The following is a 20,980-nucleotide window of genomic DNA, read 5'->3' as shown; positions in this document are numbered from 1 at the left end:
TGGAATAAATTGTCATATTTACACTTAATGTCTCGTCATTGTTTCCTCCTTAGCATTTGCATGTTATCCATCTTGTAAATTCCCTACCTTTTTCAATTATATAACAAATTCCCTACCTTTTTTCAATTATATAACAAATTCCCTACCTTTTTTCAATTATAAAACAAATTCCCTACCTTTTTTCAATTATATAACAAATTCCCTACCTTTTTTCAATCATATAACAAATTCCCTACCTTTTTTCAATTATATAACTCCTCTTGAGCTCATTTCAGGCAAGTGACTGACACACAATATGTTGATTTCGTAAGGAAACATGAACCTATTACAAGCCCCTTAGAATCTACTTGTCTCGAACTAGTGGAACATATGTTGTGTCTACCACTGTAATATGCAACAAAAGACATTAATAATATTTCAACATATTTATTGCTGTAACAGCATCAGACCTGTTTAATGCAATCAAATTAATCCAACAGGTAAATTGAGCAGAGACATTGCACAATAACTGATGAGTAAACAACATGATTGTCCAAAACAGCTGGAATTCAGCAAGAAAGATAGTTTCCAATCACAACACATTCTTGGAATGATTACCACATTGGTAAGAGGTGATAAAACAAGGGAAAACACTGAATATTTCACATTGAGTGTCTCACACCTTAAATTTGATTAACCTATTAGTTTTTGGCACAAATTTGAAAATGAGAAGGGGACACGCCATATACATGTTGTTATGTAATACTGATTAAAGACAAAAGTAATGAAACATGAAAGCCTTGAGAAGGCTGACCAGAAATACTGCTAAGAAATGGACCCTTAACTGACATTGATTCAAAAACTCTTGCCCTTCACTGACAGACTGTACATGAGACTGAAATGACAGGATCTTTCAAAGAAGAACTGATACAAATTAAGCCACTTCTCCCTCTTCCTCCTCATCAAATTCTCCCTCTTCCTCAGCAGATGCATCCTGGTACTGCTGGTACTCAGACACCAAGTCGTTCATGTTGGACTCAGCCTCAGTAAACTCCATCTCATCCATGCCCTCGCCAGTGTACCAATGGAGGAAAGCCTTTCTCCTGAACATGGCCGTGAACTGCTCGGAGATGCGCTTGAACAGCTCTTGGATGGCTGTACTGTTGCCGATAAAGGTAGCAGACATTTTGAGACCACGTGGTGGAATGTCACAGACAGCTGTCTTGACGTTGTTGGGGATCCATTCAACAAAATAGCTGCTGTTCTTGTTCTGGACGTTGAGCATCTGTTCGTCGACCTCCTTCATGGACATACGACCACGGAACATGGCAGCTACTGTCAGGTAGCGACCGTGACGGGGATCACAGGCAGCCATCATGTTCTTGGCATCAAACATCTGCTGGGTCAGTTCGGGCACAGTGAGTGCACGGTACTGTTGGCTTCCTCTGGAGGTGAGTGGAGCGAAGCCGGGCATGAAGAAGTGAAGTCGAGGGAAGGGCACCATGTTGACAGCCAGTTTACGGAGATCGGCGTTCAACTGACCAGGGAACCTCAGACAGGTGGTCACTCCGGACATTGTGGCTGACACCAGATGATTGAGGTCACCGTATGTGGGTGTGGTCAGTTTCAGTGTTCTGAAGCAGATGTCGTACAGAGCTTCGTTGTCAATGCAGTAACTTTCATCTGTGTTCTCAACCAACTGATGAACTGATAGTGTGGCATTGTAGGGCTCGACGACTGTGTCAGATACCTACAATGATATATCATGAATGATACAACTGATTTCAATAACTTTAAACGAACACATTTTTGATAAACTCACTGCAACTGTTAACTTCAAAATGTATGACACCACTATTTCACACCACTACGAAACAAATATATTTCAGTTACATTACAAACTGTCTGAAACGAAAGAAAGCAGAAGATATGCAATGCCATCTGCAACAGTATGGTGCTCACAAATGGAAGGGATGGTCTAAACTAATATAAAATATCTTGCTGGTAAATTCAGAGATGCACTCATTGGTAACTAATCTTTGTAAGCATGTACCTTTGGTGATGGCACAACGGAGAAAGTGTTCATGATTCTGTCGGGGTACTCCTCCCTGATCTTACTGATGAGGAGGGTGCCCATGCCTGACCCGGTGCCACCACCCAGAGAGTGGGTCAGCTGGAAGCCCTGAAGACAGTCACAGCTCTCGGCCTCTTTGCGAACAACATCCAACACGGAGTCTACCAGTTCAGCACCTTCTGTGTAGTGACCCTTGGCCCAGTTGTTACCAGCACCGCTCTGACCGAACACAAAGTTGTCTGGACGGAAGATTTGACCAAAGGGACCAGATCGAACAGAGTCCATGGTGCCGGGTTCCAGGTCAACCAAGACAGCTCGGGGGACATATTTGCCTCCTGTAAAGTTGAAAATCAAAGCTTTCAAGAGATACTTTTAACATTATCAATCACTGTCCTACAACATACAATGAATAAAATGGTTTCCAAAGCCAGGTTTCATTTCATTTGTATCATTGACAAATTTGCCATTCACAAATCTATCCCAAAACAAAAACAAAAATTAGAAACGAAAAAAAAATAATCCCCAACCCCTCCTATCACAAATATCAATTATCTCATATTGTCTTTTCAAGACAAAACATGAATAGTTTTCATTTACTAGTCATCTTAGCGGCAATTCTAATTAGTGCAAAGGTTGACAGCAGAAAAAAAGGTACCTTTTCGTCCCCATGTACAAAATCATGTGCATATAAAAGACTAACGTTTTGGATTGCAAACAGTCCAGAACGAAAGACCTCATCAGAAAAGTTTAAACAGCACATATGTGCCAAATGTGAAGACATTCAGACACTAAAATTGGCAACAATCCCCTACATTCGGCTTGTTGGCATCAGATACCTAAATCCCAATGAACAAACACATCTTGTTGTATTGTATTGTTCGTTGTCCCAAACCATCGGCAGATTTCTACCACAAGGCCTAGGTGTTGTTACCCTGACTTTGTATTTTATCTTTTCCAAAGTTCTTATTATCTTAAATCAACGAAACTGAGATGTTTCTGATTCAAATTACCATATTTTGAAGAACAAAGTAGCCAACATGGAACTGAAAATAGCCGCTAAGCAGGTTCAGATAAAACCTGATGGCCATATCGTACTTAAATATCTTTGATTCAGAGGAAAAGTGATGGTTCTTTTAAATGAGACACATTTATGGTGACAAGCCCTGTGTCAAGTTTATGAATAGTGTCAACTATCTATTGTATCTACCAGAAGCTTCGTTGTAGTACACGTTGATTCTCTCCAACTGGAGGTCGGAGTCACCGTGGTAGGTGCCGGTGGGGTCGATTCCGTGCTCATCAGAGATTACCTCCCAGAACTGTAAAGGAGACATAAGCATACATTTATACAATACACCCACATTCTTGCCATTCAAACTGTACCACTAACTGGTGATGGATAGCAATTCATATTCTAAGGAGGGTTGTCATGATACAGGTATGTCAATACTGAGGTCATAATATGACAACAATGCATACCGTGATTCAGCATTTTCAACATTTTGTGCACAACAAGCAGCCAGTTACACTGACAGTAAGTTGTCTGATGTTGAAACCATAGTTCAATGAAAACCTGTAAACAACTAATCCCAGTCATTTCTGTTATAGGTAGAGATTATTAGAGAAAAGACAACGACCCATCAGTCAAGTACCCATCACTGACACTCTACATTAGTCATGTTTGTTGTTTTCTGTCAAAATACAAGAGACAAATGAGTCAAGACTTGAAACAATAACTGACATGTAAAAATAAAACTGAGAAAACATAAATTACATGAACCATGCATCATATCGTGCAAAGTTTGCATCAGTGCATCCATCTTACATGCAGAAATACACTTTTCACTATTTTAACATAATAACTGCCTTGACCAGCAATTCATGGGCATCCAGTAAGCTCAACTGTAGAGAATCAAAGCAGAAAGAATTCATGGCATCTAAGACACACAAAATTGTTCACTTTAAACTGTGAACTCTAACTAACAATTGCAATAGCTATTTTGGCATATGAACTTCCATGTCCATACCATGCATATTTTAAAGGTCACATGCAACCTCCTAAAAAAAACCAAACATATTTAACACACAATTATCACTTGTTCATGACATATAATATACATTTTCTATTTTGGAAAAACAAATAAACAAAATTATAAGTGTAAAATCACGAATCAATAGTGCAATATTTTGTCCTTGGGTTTACTTCCCTTGAAACGATGCACCTTGAGATGGAATCCAGTCAGAGCAGGTGGGTGTGCACTCCAGTGTTACGAAGACTTTTCATTGGTTCATTCATATGCCGATATGCAGAAGGTTCATTGTGTGCATACAGAGAAGATGTGTTTCAGAAATTTGGTGAGCAATAAAGTAAGATTTTTATCAACTTCTTTTATTGTACATGATGCAACGTTTTGGTATGGATTCACATACCATTGTCAACCCAAACTCTGCATCATATACAACAGAAGTAGTTGTTATCTATATAAAATGTACATAGAGATGTTGGGTTTTGTAAATTCATTTGCATTCGATCCAATCAACAAATACTGAGATGGTGAACTGCTGCAAGGCTGGAAACTATCGTTCATCAGAGTACACAGCAGAACTTGAAACTGACAATCTGAGTTTGCACCCATTTCCACTGATCCAGGAAAAATGGATGCAGATGTGTGCAACCCACAGCTATAATAACATCTCATCTGCACAAGGATCACACCTGCCTGTCACAATATGACAGAGGCAAAACCCAGGTGCATGTGCCATAAATCAATGTATTCTGTTTATGGTGTATAGCCTGATAGGTTTTACGTTCAAATTGCATGTTGTCAATGATTGAACAGGCAGGGAGACACATAGGTGTCAATAAATGTTCAACATACAGAGAGTTTTGGCAGTGACAGATAGCTATTCACAAACAACATATTTTTCTATGTTTCCATAGGCATGTATTTAAACATTCCAGTTTTCAAGCTGAGCAATTTTTAGCAATGAAATTAGTATTTGTAACGCTGCAATTTCTAGAAGACTTGGTTTGCATATCTGCTATATGGGACTAGTGAATATTCATTACTGCAGACCAAAGATGCTTGTAATCACAAGAAATATCTCTTGTTCTCCAACTCAGACCGTAGCGATGATCCTTGTATGCATCATTTGCTGTGTCCTGTAAAAGTCCCCTCTCCGGGTCAAGCCGCACTGACCTAACCTCTGCTCGTCAGCTATGAGCACAGCCCAGCATAGCTGATGAAATCACTCAAAGGCTGACATGTTCAGTAGATCCTTGACAGGGATGGAAATAATTCTTGAATTGCTAATATATATACCCCGGTACAGTGGCACTTGTAAAATCACTTGCCCTGACAATTTTTTCACTACTCCAGCCAATTCTCTTGTTGATTACTTAAATAAACAACATAATTAACAATGGAAAGTCCACTGGTACAGAGTGATATACAAATTAGCTTGCCTGACAGAAAAAAAAATAGACTGGGACGTCGGGCAACGGGTTATTTCCACCCCTGCTTTGAGGAAGTGTAAGGACGACTGTAAACAACCATTATCTCACTACCAGGAAGTTTAATTAAAACTGAATTTGGACAAATAGATTAAAGTCACAGTGCCTTTTTTGGTAAGCATGGATTGCTGAAGGCCTATTCTACCCCGGGACCTTCACAGGTTGAGACATCAGAATTGGTCTGTCAACCAAAACCAAAATTCGGTTTCACTGAATTTAGTAGATTTTGTGTTTGTGAGTAAATCATCGTTTTCAAATGAAATCAAACGGACTATAATTACGAAGACTTAAGATGGAAAATAGTTTGAGTAATGATCAGGGACACCAAATATTATCACATGGAATAGTCAAATTTTACCAAGACAGAAATACATAGCTTTCGCAAACGTAATAATAACTGGGTTTCTGGCTAATGAGTGACAGTGAGTTTAGTTTTACAGCCACACTCAGCACTACTCCAGCTATAAGGCGGTTTTCTGTAAATAATCGAGTCTGGACCAGACAATCTAGTGATCAACAGCATGAGCATTGATCTGCACAAATGGGAACCAATGACATGTGTCAATCAAGTCAGCAAGTCTGACCATCCGAACCACTTAGTCACCCCTTACGATAAGCATAGTCGCCTTTTGTGGCAAGCATGGGTTACTGAAAGCCTATACTCTCCTGGACCTTCAAAGGTCTTCTGGCTAATGAACTGGTTGTGCTTTACATTTTCATAAATTTGTCCATGATGCCTGGAGCTAAGTTATAACCAAAGGAGCAATTGCAGTTAGAGAAAGGTCCAGAAATAGTCCAAGACCACTAAAAATGCTGAAAGAGTCTAGTTTGAGCTGTGTATTGAATAATGCTTATTCTTTGAAAACATTTAATTTTGATGGAAGCTACCACTATAGTTTAATTTGAATAGGCAATTCAGAACCTAAGAATATAAAGGCTTCGTTTACACCTTTAGCATTGACAAAAAGGTTAGACAGAAGGGTGAGTGAGGGAGTTGAGTTTACGCCACTTTCGGCAACATCATGGCAGGGGACACCAGAAATGGCTTCACACATTGTACCTATGTGGGGAATAGAACCCAGGTCTTTGGTGTGACAAGTGAATACTCTAACCACTTGGCTACACCACAATGCCTCGGTTAAAGGCAAAATAATGCAGTTCAGAGTCTGTGACAGACTCAGCAGTGCACTGCCAAGGGGTGGATAGATGTGACCCGTCTATTTATGCAAGTGCTGAGAATTCTTACACGTTTTTCCATGTCATTGTTTAAAGACACAATGTCAACACTGAGGATCTGTTTTGGTACGACAGTTATTTTCATAACTGAAAATATTTACTACTTAATCTACAAAAAATGAAAACGCTTGACGACACAAGTTTGAGATGCATATACTTTCACAATTCAAATATTTTCAGACCGACAACATATAGCTGGAATCAGTGTTTCCCATGACACAGAAAATCTGCGTATGTGACTCCCATAAACAAGTCCATGACTCCCACTCATGACACAAGGGAGTCATGACCACTCTTAACATTTTATGTCTAGGGGAAACACTGTGGAATACGGCTGAGTGCTGCCTTTAACAACATTGCAACTCAAGGTTACAGACATGTTTTTGAATAAGAAACCTAGTTTGAAGTCAGCCTACACTGCACTATCTGAAACACCAGAAAGAGTTATCCACGTATATATCCATTGCTATCTGTGGGTGGGGGAAATAAATAATTTTATGGAGAGGCATGTACAATATGAATGATTCTACCCCCCCACCCCTTTCCTAAAAATTATGAACAAAGCAAGTGAGCACAGACGAAGAAAAGACAGACAAAGACAGACACACCCCTAGTAAGACCGGTCACTGCCATTTCTAAATTTTTCATGTTAATCACCAAATGTGCCATACATTTGGCAAAAAACCCATTGTGCTTCAAAATATGACATATTGAAGAAATTTCATAATTGGAATTCATTTTTAAAAAAAAATGACATATAAACGAACAAATCTTGCTCTCATCGCTCTCGGTGTTGAAGGATGTGAATATTAGCTGACAGACGTAAGGAAATGTCGCAGCACAGTTGAACTGATCAAAGATGACTCTTTGAGTAGTTGGCAATTTTGGTAGCGTCTGTTTTATCAGGGAAAAAAGTAAAGAAAAAGGTGAAAATGTCCCCTCTAGTTCTATTTCGTAAGTATCGTCTGCATGGTATCTGTCAGGTCCATGAAATGGAGAGGGAAATTTAGAAATATTCAAAGTTTACTGATCGAGTGTTGGCATTAATAAAATCTACACTTTTCAATGGACTGAACTGTAATATGTCATAAATTCTCAACATAGCCAGGGTGATTTTCATTCAGTCCTCACCATTTATGAAATTATGTGTCAACACACTATTAGGGCATTCGTATTTGTAATGTCTACAATGCAAAATACTTAAAGGTCACATGCAACCAAAAAATCAAACATAACTAAAACACAGTTATGTGTTTAAAATATATAAAACGCATTGGTAATTGTGAAAAAACAAATAAACAGAATAGGCGTATAATCGCAAATCAAAAGTGCATTATTTTGTGCTTGGGTTTACCTCCCTCGAAACGAAGAAGCCACAGTACCGAACCCAGTCAGTGCCAATGCCAATGTAACAGGCTTTTTTCGTTGGCCACTGGTTCATTTGCCAGTAGGCTTAGCCGGCTCTTTCTTTATGGCTTGTAAGCCCGATAGGTGTTAATTTCAAATTGCAAATGGTCAGTAACTGAAGTTGTGCAATGTATATTGTCCTCAGCAGACAGGCTAACAAGACATATATGAGTCAATGAACCAGACATTGAGTTTTCTCTGTGATAGAGTCTGCTTATCACAATCAACATGGTTTTTACATGTAACGAGTAGATTATTTACTTGTTTATGTGCACAACCAAGATTAGACAACAGCTCACGACCCCATACTCCAGGCAGGCATACTATTTCATGTTCCGCGAACCTACTCCCTGTGCATGCGTTATGAGCGCAGTGCAGCACAGCTGTTGAAACCACTTTTTCCCCCAGCGCTGGGGGAAAACTATTGAATTGCAAACTCCAATATCGCTTTTTGTCTACTTTATTGGTGGTTGAATTGACATTGATGATTTCTTTCGGTAAGTGCATACCGAAAAGGTTTCAGAATCTGCAAAGTTGTGTTTTACTTTGCATGTGACCTCTAAGTGATTTTAACTCTCACAGCCCATAGCATTTGTGATGTGTCAATGTGTGAAATACTAAGGCAGTACATGTCAAGCTGTCTGTGCAAGCGCTTCAGACACGTTTTGCAGGTAACTTGTACGCGGCGATAACTGGTCGCTGGCCCGTAGATTAGACAGTACAAAACTGATAGGCCACCCGCCCAGAACAAAATGTATGACCCCCTTTAAATTCATCATCACCCTGAGCGAAGCCCACACACGTCTTATTTATCAGTGAATCAGCGATTAATTACTATCTCACATTCGATCCCAGACTCTGATTCTCAGAAATACTTATTGCTTCCTGTTAGACAAGATAAAGAGAACGATTTAACACCTGACACTGGCCAGTGAACATTGAAAAAAAAGCGCGAACAGGCCACATCTCACGGGAGAGAATCTAACTTGCGGCCTTATCAGTGAACTGTCTCCGTACAGATGCCTGACAAAATGATGTCTGTGTCATGATGTACTACGGTTAACAATGTTCACAAAGTTTTAACTCAATACCCAAAACCATCATCTGACAGGCAACTGAGTCAAATTACATCATATTACAAACATGGCTGACTCACTGAAAGGTCACACGCCTGACGTTTCTAAGACACGTGCGTTGCTATCAGTTCCCGTCTGGAGACAAATGCAGGTGTACTAGTGAAATTTCGAAACGATTTAGTCTACTGTACCTTTGAACCAATTTGGTTGCCGCATTGGCCAGCCTGCATGTGGACGATTTCCCTCATGGTTCTGAGATGCCCCTCTGTCTCAAGGTGTTTGCAACCGCGATTTGGACGTGGCTGAGGGTCTTGAACCTACATAAGTTACATTGAAACTCTCCCCGGCCACAGTGCAAATCGTCATTTCAAGGGAGGTAACTACAGTAAAACTTTTGAAATTACACGTTCCCGTCTAACCCGAATCAGTCACGTTTGTCACAGAGGGAGTATTCGTTGTATTTCGACATTATAATAAGGGGAAGAAGACGTACATGGCATTTATGGATGATAGTGTCTCGTCTGTGTTCCGTTATCTCACCATTTTCGACCATAGGGAGGAAAATAGTGAGTGGGTTTAGTTTTAGTTTCAGCAATATTCCAGCTACTGCATATGGCGGCGGTATGTAAATAATCGAGTCTGAACCAGGAAATCCAGTGATCAACAACATGGGTATCGATCTGCACATATTGGGAATAAACTAGTGAAAATGTTAAAAAGACGAAATTATTATGAAACAAGTCATATTGGAGTAGTCTTGCACCCAGTAGTTGTAAACACCACCCAAGACGACGACATCTGCGACAGTGGATAACTCGGACGACTGGTTTCCGCCGCCATGATATTGCTTGAATATTATATTTACAAAGTGGCGTAAAACCATTCTCATTCATTGTGCTGCGTCAGAACGCTTTAAGTGCCAGCGAATATTCAAATCAATTCACACTTACAGGGCCCGGGGTAGAATAGGCCTTCAGCAACCCATGCTTGCCATAAAAGACGACTATGCTTGTCTAAAGAGGCGACTAAGGGGATCGGGAGGTCAGGCTCGCTGACTTGGTTGACACATGTCATCGGTTCCCAGTTGCGCAGATCGATGCTCATGTTGTTGATCACCGGACTGTCTGGTTCATACTAGATTATTTACAGACCGCCTCCATATAGTTGGAATATTGCTGAGTGCGGCGTAAATCTCACTCACTCACTCACTCACTCACAATAAAAATAAAACTATGAAATATTTAACAAATAAACTAGTGCCCCCAAAACGCCACCAAATATTTTTTCGGGCTATAACAAAACAAAAGCAAATTACGGTGACTTAAAATGTTTTATTGTAAAAAGCAATCATCCAACAACAGTACTGAATGGATGACAAGAAGAAACACAACGCAGCTCGTGATCTTTTGGCTCATGAATGACATTGGGGTGCAATATCCAGTATTCGATCACCGCAGCAGTATCGACTGGGAGCTTTTACAACTTTCTTGGAAGCACACATTCTTCAATACCGGGTGTGGCCAACCCTAGCAGTGATGCAGGTCTGACCCCGACGTAGGTGAGATTATGGGTCTGACGCCAATCCTCTTACAGGGCAGCTGCCAAAAGCGTTCCTAGTCAGTGGTTGATTTTGGCGTTTCAGAGTACCACGTCTCAGTTGGTTCCAAAGGCGCTCAGTTAGGGACAGATATCGAAGAGCTAGGGCCTGCCTTCGACTCAAAAGGAGCACTCTTCGCCAGTTTTGCTGTTGCCAGTGTGGCACAGTCCTGGCCCATCTCAATCTGGCACGTCGGTGTTGGCACGTCAACGTCATGTCATTGTAAGATCAATAGGCACGGAGACCATGATAGCGGAGTCGTCTGGCCACAGTCAGTCTGCTGACTGGATGTGGAAGGCCGTTGCGCTTGATGAAGTCACAGTGACGTATGGGCTCCGTAGGTGAAATAAATACCGTAAATACCGGTCATCTTGTTGGGTAGTGACCATTGGTCTACTGTCTGTAGTACTGTCAGTCTGTCGTTGCCGTGTGACACGTCTGGTGATGACGGATTTGCAGCATCCCATGGTCCTATAGCCACATGCTCTTGAGTTGCATACCTTCTGCAGCATACTCTCCCCCCTCTTCTGCTGTTAAGTGAGGTATGTTCCTGGTTTTCAATCGATTAATATGATGTAAGAGAATAAACCTGATCAGCATTTATACCCTAATTTGATACGGGTAACTTTGTGCACAATTTCCAGTTTTTGCGAGCCAAGTCGGGTTGTTTTTTTCACAATATACAAAATGCAACCGCAAGTGTTCATTGAAAATACAGATGTGTTCGAGAGATGTGGTTCTAGCAATTTCGAACAGACTGACGATTTTATTGTAAATTTGCAGTCATTTGTATTTTGGTCGCATTTCCTTTGGACGCTAGTTTATAATAACACGGGGCAATATTTACGTAATATATAGACGCTTAAGGCGGTTGTTTTACGGGTTGTTTTTCGAGCGGGGTTGGAGAGAGGGTCAGGTTATCTTATGTAACGAGCCACAGACTCATTCGTCCATCATATAGACCCTGACAGCCCAGTAGAGCTCATGCATTTCGGAATGTGTGAAACCCGTGAAGGTGCGGGGTAGAATAGGTCTTCAGCAACCCATGCTTGCCATAAACGGTGACTATGCTTGTTGTAATAGGTGACTAACGGGATCGGGTGGTGAGGATCGCTGGCTTGGTTGACACATGTCATCGGTTCCCAGTTGTGCAGATCAATGTTCATGCTGTTGATCACAGGATTGTCTGGTCCAGACTCGATTATTTACAGAACGCCACCATATAGCTGGAATATTGCTTAGTGTTGCGTAAAACTAAACTCACTCACTCACCCAGAATGTGTGGCAAGTTCAGATTACTTTGGATACTGGCGATTAGGTACTTGACTCTGAGGGTGAGGTTTCCAATCCCGGGTGGAATGTGACGTGTTACACTTGACCATCTTAAAAGATGGCCCCCGAGCTTGTGCTTAGAATCACGTTAAAAGATGGCTTCTTTGAGTCTGGAAACACGTCAAAGACGCCTTCCTTGTGTCTGGCAACACGTCAAAAGATGACGTCCACGTGTCTGGAAACACGTCAAAAGATGGCTTTCTTGTGTCTGGAAACACGTTGAAAGATGGTTTTCTTGTGTCCAAAAAACACGTCAAAAAATGACTTCCCCGTCTCTGGAAACACGTTGAAAGATCACTCACATGTGTCTGGAATTACGTTGAAAGATGCTTCCGTATGTCTGGAAACACGTTAAAAGATGGCTTCCTTGTGTCTGGAAACACGTGGAAAGACGGCTTCCTTGTGTCAGAAAATCGTTAAAAGATGGCTTACTTGTGTCTGGAGACACTTTAAAAGATGACCTCCTTGTGTTCAGAAATACGTGAAAAGATGGCTTCCTTGTGTCTGGAAACACGTCAAAAGATGACTTCCTTGTGTCCAGAAATATGTGAAAAGATGGCTTTCGTGTGTCTGGAAACACGTGGGAAGATGGCTTCCTTGTGTCAGAAAATCGTCAAAAGATGGCTTACTTGTGTCTGGAAACACTTTAAAAGATGACTTCCTTGTGTCCAGAAATACGTGAAAAGATGGCTTACTTGTGTCTGGAAACACATTAAGAGATGGCTTCCATGTGTCTGGAAACACGTCAAAAGATGGCTTTCTTGTGTCTGGAAACACATTAAAAGATGACTTGTATGTGTCTGGAAACAGATTAAAAGATGACTTCCTTGTCTCTGGAAGCACGTTGATTGATGGCCTCCTTGTGTCTGAAAACACGTTAAAAGATGGCTTACTTGTGTCTGGAAGCACGTTAAAAGATGGCTTCTTTGAGTCAGGAAACACGTCAAAAGATGGCTTCCTTGAGTCTGGAAACACGTCAAAAGATGACTTCCTTGAGTCTGGAAACACGTCAAAAGATGGCTTACTTGTGTCTGGAAGCACGTTAAAAGATGGCTTCTTTGTGTCTGGAAACACGTCAAAAGATGGCTTTCTTGTGTCTGGAAACACATTAAAAGATGACTTGTATGTGTCTGGAAGCACATTGAATTATGGCTTCCTTGTATCTGGAAACACGTCAAAAGATGGCTTCCTTGTGTCTGGCAATACGTCAAAAGATGACTTCCTTGTGTCTGGAAGAACGTTAAAAGATGGCTTCCTTGTGTCTGGAAACACGTCAAAAGATGGCTTACTTGTGTCTGGAAACACGTTAAAAGATGGCTTCCTTGTGTCTGGAAGCACGTTAAAAGATTGCTTACTTGTGTCTGGAAACACGTCAAAAGATGGCTTCCTTGTGTCTGGAAACACGTTAAAAGATGGCTTCCTTGTATCTGGAAACACGTTAAAAGATGGCTTACTTGTGTCTGGAAACACGTTAAAAGATGGCTTCCTTGTGTCTGGAAGCACGTTAAAAGATGGCTTACTTGTGTCTGGAAACACTTCAAAAGATGGCTTCTTTGTGTCTGGAAGCACGTTAAAAGATGGCTTCCTTGTGTCTGGAAACACGTTAAAAGATGACTTCCTTGTGTCCGGAAACACGTGAAAAGATGGCTTCCTTGTGTCTGGAAGCACGTTAAAAGATGGCTTCCTTGTGTCTGGAAGCACGCCAAAAGATGGCTTCCTTGTGTCTGGAAGCACGTCAAAAGATGGCTTCCTTGTGTCTGGAAACACGTCAAAAGATGACTTCCTTGTGTCTGGAAACACGTTAAAAGATGGCTTCCTTGTGTCTGGAAACACGTCAAAAGATGGCTTCCTTGTGTCTGGAAACACGTCAAAAGATGGCTTCCTTGTGTCTGGAAACACGTCAAAAGATGGCCTCCTTGTGTCTGGAAACACGTCAAAAGATGGCTTCCTTGTGTCTGGAAACACGTCAAAAGATGGCCTCCTTGTGTCTGGAAGCACGTTAAAAGATAGCTTCCTTGTGTCTGGAAACACGTTAAAAGATGGCTTCCTTGTGTCTGGAAGCACGTTAAAAGATGACTTCTTTGTGCTGTAGAACGCACCGGGAATGTGCTGGACATACACATGATCTGATCTGAAAGCGAATACTGTTGACTAAATGTGACGACGGAGATCACTACAACTTCACTCAACCATCGCAGCAATCAGTCACAAATGACATACAGAACATCTTATCATAATGTTTAATTTCCTTCAAATAAAAATTAAATGGTTAGTAAAGGTATTGAAAAGATTTGAAATTTGAAATAGAATGAACAGTATGAAATCGTTGACGATTGCGCAAATAAACCCAATGGACAAATCCTGAACGCGATGGGTTAAACTGGACTCGCAGCATATGTTCATGCTGCAGGGGTTTTATATATGCATCTACGCCAGGGATTCGTAAGTACAGTGCGTACTTAAATATTTCCAATATCTTGTTTGTTCAATGTTTCTATAAGGAAGCGAACAAGCGCATGTAAATGACCATATAGATGCACCTACAGCAATATATTAAAACTATACTAACAGCTAAAGAAACGAGAGTTTCGAAAATAATGAACTCTCATAAAAGTAAGAGTTCATGTTTATGTCCTCAAACAAGAATTGCGTTTCTTTTTCTGGTCGGTATACATGAGCTTGTATGTAAGTGACCATATTGCACGTTTTACATGCAGATGCTCTCGTAAAATCGTGCAATATGGCCTATATAAGGAGAAATTGAAAACTGCTTCTCTCACGTTTTTACCTGTACAGGTGCACATAGGAGATGAACAAGTACATGCAATAGTTTACCTGCAGCAATATATAAAATGTATGTGCATATATAACTGAGAGAATTGATAACTGTTTTCACTTTTTTACCTGTGCAGATGTTGCATAAAATCTTAAGCAACCCATTCTTGTCATGAAAAGGCCACCGCCAGGACCAGGGTCTTCATTCACGGAGCAACCTTTACTAAGTTTAACCTTTAAGTTAACTCCCATTCTTCAACATTGCACTAAGGTTACCTTAGTGACTTATGATCACCTTAGTGCTTTATCAAAAGAGGCCCTGGGTGTCGTTGTAGACAGCAACCTTAACGCTACGACAGTCGTAAGTCTATGTTAAGGTGTGGGAGTTACGATCAACTTTAGCGCTAAGATCGCTTTGCAGAACCACGACCAGGGCCTAAATGTTCGAAGCTCTCTTAGCGTTACGATTGTCGTAAGTGTCATATACATTAACATTAACTTACGACTATCTTAGCGCTAAGAGAGCTTCGAAAATCTAGCCCCAGGACCTTGGAACTGGAAATTGCTGGTGGTGACGGCAAACAACAATCACAATGTTGACATTCTTGAGAGCGGATGTGCCGTGGTGACTGAAAGGTTCAGGGCCCAGGTTTTCGAAGCTCTCTTAGTTCTAAGATAGTCGTAAGTGCCGTTCATTAACATTAACTTAAGACTATCTTAGCGCCAAGAGCGCTTCGAAAATCTAGGCCCTGAGGTCTTACTTCTTACGTACAGCATTGCTAGATGCAAAACATTTTTCAAAGTTCATAGACCTCTGTCAAAGAAGCTAATTTGCTTCATCCAGGCACTGTAACATATCGTTAACAGAAAGGCATTATCCTAGGCGGGCGGTAGCATAGCCAAGTGGCTTAGTAAACGTTGCCTCGCGAAAGGAACCCCTGAAGTCGATTTCCCATACGGGTACAATGTGGGAGGCCCATTTCTGGTGCATGTCCCTCGCCGTGATATTCCTTGAATACTGCTAAAAGCGGCGGAAAATTTTCTCACTCTGTCGTCAAGCAGGGCGAATACGGGTGTTGGAGGATGGGGCAGTGTGTAATGGTTTCAAAGGTACAGCTGTTCATTTTAACACCACTGTCACGTGTCTTCCAGGAAGAATAACCCATTTTTCGTGGGAGTTGGGCATGGATCTTGTTTCTGACGTTTTCAAAGCTGACACTAGAGACCCCTACCAAGATGTGTCTCATGTTTTGATGACGTTTTCTTCGTCTTCGTACATTTAAAGACGATTCTCTCTGAGGACAAATTCTGTAAACGCATTTTATATGTTTTAAAATAATATAAATACAGAATGTCAATTTTAATCTCGAACCCCACCCACGTCTCGTTACATGAGAGGTCATTGCCACATCGAATCCTTTTGGACTTAGTAGTTATGCATATCCTGAACACTGAGCAGCCTTGCAATTATGTTTGACAATTTAACCACGGAATAAAGTCTCAAAAGACGTTTGATTATGACAACCAACAAGTGACGCCGTGAATATTTGAATACATATATGTCATTCCAGGTATGGCATTCCCTAATGGCAAATACTAATATGTTTTATGTTACATCAAACTTTATGTTACATAAACTCATGTAACCATATATTGACAACAAAAGTGCGCCTCTTTTTTGTGTTGTCCGAACTTGTCGGTTAGTTCTTAAGAAAGTGTCAGATATTCAGGGAGAGAGGCTGAGATTTGATTTTAATTGAATTATCTTTGAATGTGTACATGTCGGTCGGTATTAGAGAGCAAGTTCACCTTATATAATTATTCTTGAAAAAGTTTCATAGTTATTCAAGAAACAGCTTTGAGTAGAGGTAGGATCGAATGCAAGGGGAACGCATGTCCTTAAATGCACAATGGTCTTAAGTGCACTTATGCTCTGTTCTTAAAGGATAATGCTAAGGATTTTGTATATATATGGAAAAACGCAACCTAAAAGTCACTTTATTAAAGTTTCACAAAAAGTGTGTAAAATCGCAATAACAACGTGAAACACGCCCATTCCGCGGGTCTGTTAGGGAAACAGCTAACGAGCAGAATGGACGGCGCAGCCATAATTGGTGACAGGATGAACACACGTGTTTGCACCTTTTCCATGCATTCATAATGTACAGACCCCCAAAACGTCTGAACTATGTAGTAATACAGGCATGGTTTTACTATAAAAAAATATTACAGGTAACTCTGATGAAATATGCGCTTTCTTACGAAATGATCAATTTATGGAGCAAATTAGCTGACTACTTTTAGGGAGGCAGTTTGACCACTAAGTGTTTTTGACCACTTCAGTGATGATGAGAACAAAACACCAAGGCAGCTAAAACAAGTTACAGTTTTTACGTCTTGGTCACTTGATGTCACCATCGGAAGACTCTGGAACACAGATTGGTAAGTTCGTTTTATAAACAACTATCAATTAATCGGTTTCATCGGTTCAGTTATATTTGTCAATATGTCAGACCATTTTAGAAGTTTTCAATATGTTTCAATATATTTCTTAGGTGTGACTGTGGCGAGTGCATCCCGATGTCAAACGGTCTTGAAAGTAGGTGTTTTACTACTGTTGCGTTTGGTCTTTGGCACATTTGACGTCACCAGCGGCAAGGTCACGTGAGTTCCAGCGGAATATGCATAATGGCCGGAACACAGACAACAGAACCCGTTTACGCGATTAATCCATGAATGTACATACTTGAAAATTAGGGTTTATGTTTCAGATGACTTTATCTTTCACCCAGATCATTGCAATTCCCTCGTGTTGCAATACTCCTTTAACGGTATAGCGAGGATGCAGAATCAGGTGTTTACTGGAATCCCAGGCTTTCAGGGTGTGGCAGATGTTTGAATTAAATCAACACGGAAATGGGGAAGCTTACAAAAGCGGATGTTCTTCATAAATTGCGTAATTTCTGTTCTGTTGTTAAAGAAGCACATTCACACTGTGATTTCGGATCAATGTGCCGGATATATATAGACAAATGTGAACAAATTATCAGCACGTATTTGCTACAAGCATTCTGAGCATAATGCTAGGGGGTGTTTGAACTCGCACAAAGATACCCACCGCGCTGAGCAACCTGTAATATAAGATCAAAGCGGTAGGAAAAATGCTTAAATCGTAAATGCATTTAATCCTGGTAAACTCACGACAGAAAATATTGTTGTCGATCATGTTTCACACTGTGTCTGCTTCAGGTACCGCGGGGCAGTGGGGTAGCCTAATGTTCACGCGGAATAGGTTCGATTCCCCGTATTGGATACAATATATGAAGCCAATTTCTGGTGTTAATCGCCCATAAAACAATATCGCGGCGGAAATGACCATGTCCTCCGAGGCCCATAAATGTATCATTTTGTTTTTATTAGTCACAGGTCATGAAGTCCCTACAGCATGGATGACACCCCAGCCCCTCTTAAAAATCACCACTTTCATAATCTGATATCCAAATTTAACAGTTGTGCAAGACTTGATTGGACTTCTTGTTCTTACACTGGAGGCCCCCAAACCATGATAGATCACATACTAATGGACAAATCCAGCATATGCAATGTAATCAAGTCTCAGATTCTCAGATGTTTTATCCTCCTTATCAATATGCCACGTTTGCGTTATTCCAATGTTGAACTCACAACAGGCCCGTATATCATGGGAACGTGAAAACAACACAATGTACTTAGTCACTACACATTTGCTGTATCACACATGCTATGGCCATCGCATGTTCTTGAAGAACCCTACACAAGCTTTAAAGTTGAAGGATACTGCTCTAGCATAGTGGACACATTGGTGAGAGCTGTGGCAGAAACATTACCAACAAAGAAATATAATAATGCTCTCAAACCTTACTGGTCTCAATCTTTGAAAGCACATAATAGTGATATGAAGTTGGCGAGACGTGCTTGGATCTCAGATGGTCAACCGAGAGGGACGGAGCACGATTCCTTCCGTCATTACAAGCATATGAAAGATACTTTCTGGCTCAGGGTTGCTACAGCTGGGCATACTAAGTCTACATTAGATGCGTTGGACCCCGTTTGCCGTGTAACATAAATTCAATCAAAGTGAGAAATCTAAATCAACAACCAACGAGAGAAATGTGAATAACAAGGAATCAGCTCCCACATATTATGATTCTATCGTCATAAAACATAAACACAGGCGACATGGCATATCTGTAAGTTTCGACACAGATAACACAAGAATTAAAAGACCTTACTAAATCTAGTTCAAAACAAAGTTTTGTAAGTAACACAAGATGTCGCGAAAGACAGACAGTGCACAAGCACTATCCAAGGCTAGCTGGATTCTATGTTGGTAATATCAGTGAAGATACGAATGAAGATGAAGTGGGAGAATTACTATCAGATAGGGGTAGTCATGCCACCTCAATAAAATATGACTACAATCCCCATCGACGTGCTTTGGGGGCACAACTTAACATACCATTGTCTGAAAGACTAGTTGTGGGTGATTCACGTTTCTGCACGTTTCTGGCCCAGCAGAATGGTCATTAAACGACGGATCCCTCGACACTGGTAGAAGTAAGCGAAGTAATTAAACCCAAATGTCTCCGTTCAGCATTATGACGTGGAATTGTCGAGGTTAAAAGCAGAATAAAACTTCATTCACCCATTTAGAAGCATGCGCTTGATTAGTAACATCGACAGGAGAGCAAAATCCAATCCGGCCAGTAAATCTCCACAGTCACTGGCCCGACTGGATACTTGTAGTGAATTTTCATGGGCAGCCTAATGAGGAAATCCATGCCGACAATATTTTATACTCATCTGTTTTCGCATTCTTTTTCTGAGTTTTCACATTCAGATTTCTGGCAAGTGATCGAATTATTTTGTGGGCTCGTAACTCTTGGGCATAGCTAACCCGACTGGCTAGCACACAAGCCATGGGTTGAACCCTTGCCCTCAGAGTCAGACACCTAATCACAAGCACACAGAGTCAGTCATCTAACCCACTCAGCTACCGCAGCTTCGACAAAAATGGAAGCTGGACACGTGGTAGTCTAGACCACGAGCTTAATCTACCCATCCACTTATTTTAGCTGAAAATTTTAGATGGCTGACTTTGTGTGCTGGCGATTAGGTGCGATAGTGGAAGACCAGCAGTAGAATGACTTTTCAGTCAAATTATTGGAAAATGATTTCAGTTTGTAAACTAATCTCCGCGCCATGGGTATGCTTGTGGCTGGAATGGACCAAAATGAAGTGGCCGGCCAGACATTTCAGTGCCCATCAAAACAAGATCTCTTCCATGTGTCGGGGTGTTTAATTCTCTACTTACAATTATTGTCATTAAATTGATTTTACGTGCGCTTCAGTTATTGTTATGTAGCAGCATTAGTGATCATCTGCATTGTAATTACCCATCATTGACGGTATATATGTTTCAGAAAACACTCCTCGGGAGAAAATAAATAACTGGTAATGTGTAAATGGCATGTTAAAACTCTAGCAATACTTTAAATTCAAGTATTTCCGTGGTCCGATAACACAGCTGTCACATCTGGTTTGTGGGAGTATCCGATCACACTTTGATGTACTGTTATAATTATCGACACATGGTGACGTGATAGCCACGAGGGAGCAGCTACAGTTAAAGAGCTGCATTATTAACCAGTCTAAGTAAACTTAGGCTCATTGTTATTCGTATACTACGTAATAGCACCGTAGCGTGTAGTACCGAGCCTAGGTTTACTGCGACATGTATTAACGTGGTAATATTAATATTAAAAGAATAACACTAAGACAAAAGAACACTTAGATAAATAATTGAAACATAAATATGGTTATGCCCAGCAATGAAATAAAAAAAATAACAGAAAATCAAGATATGTAAAACTTGTATTACATGGAAAATATGTACTCGAAGCGCTTAGTTTTAGAAATAAACTGGTGTAATGAACTGAGAAAAAAGTCATGAT

The 20,980-nt window shown here is 40.7% G+C and overlaps 2 protein-coding genes across 2 annotated transcripts; one reads left to right on the top strand and one right to left on the bottom strand.

Moving 5' to 3' along the window:
* Positions 1 to 410: 410 nt before the first annotated feature.
* LOC137258945 (tubulin beta chain-like) lies at positions 411 to 9,830 on the bottom strand. Its single transcript, XM_067796642.1, has 4 exons — positions 9,475 to 9,830; positions 3,261 to 3,369; positions 2,033 to 2,388; positions 411 to 1,729 (listed from the first exon to the last, which is right to left on the bottom strand). Exons 1-4 carry the CDS (start codon positions 9,529 to 9,531, stop codon positions 914 to 916), a joined length of 1,338 nt encoding a protein of 445 aa, XP_067652743.1. The 5' UTR covers positions 9,532 to 9,830; the 3' UTR covers positions 411 to 913.
* Positions 9,831 to 11,126: 1,296 nt separating this feature from the next.
* On the top strand, positions 11,127 to 14,304 carry LOC137257524 (protein rtoA-like). Its single transcript, XM_067794850.1, has 3 exons — positions 11,127 to 11,221; positions 13,023 to 13,847; positions 13,911 to 14,304. Exons 1-3 carry the CDS (start codon positions 11,127 to 11,129, stop codon positions 14,302 to 14,304), a joined length of 1,314 nt encoding a protein of 437 aa, XP_067650951.1.
* The last annotated feature ends 6,676 nt before the right edge of the window (positions 14,305 to 20,980 follow it).

This window comes from Haliotis asinina, chromosome 12, assembly GCF_037392515.1.
Source record: "Haliotis asinina isolate JCU_RB_2024 chromosome 12, JCU_Hal_asi_v2, whole genome shotgun sequence".
Classification (NCBI taxonomy): Eukaryota; Metazoa; Mollusca; class Gastropoda; order Lepetellida; family Haliotidae; genus Haliotis; species Haliotis asinina.
Note: the sequence above shows the minus strand (reverse complement) of the source record. Positions and strands in the feature narration are given on the sequence as shown.

Bases quoted from the DNA above. Each gene is read 5' to 3' on its own strand.
- LOC137258945 (XM_067796642.1), bottom strand. From the start codon at position 9,531: ATGAGGGAAATCGTCCACATGCAGGCTGGCCAATGCGGCAACCAAATT. The intron at 2,389-3,260 runs GTAGATACAATA...TCAACTTTACAG, and splicing joins GTACTACAACGAAGCTTCTG to GAGGCAAATATGTCCCCCGA. The intron at 1,730-2,032 runs GTACATGCTTAC...ATATCATTGTAG, and splicing joins CCGTTGTGCCATCACCAAAG to GTATCTGACACAGTCGTCGA.
- LOC137257524 (XM_067794850.1), top strand. From the start codon at position 11,127: ATGATAGCGGAGTCGTCTGGCCACAGTCAGTCTGCTGACTGGATGTGG. The intron at 11,222-13,022 runs GTGAAATAAATA...GTCTGGAAACAG, and splicing joins GTGACGTATGGGCTCCGTAG to ATTAAAAGATGACTTCCTTG. The intron at 13,848-13,910 runs GTGAAAAGATGG...TGTGTCTGGAAG, and splicing joins TTCCTTGTGTCCGGAAACAC to CACGCCAAAAGATGGCTTCC.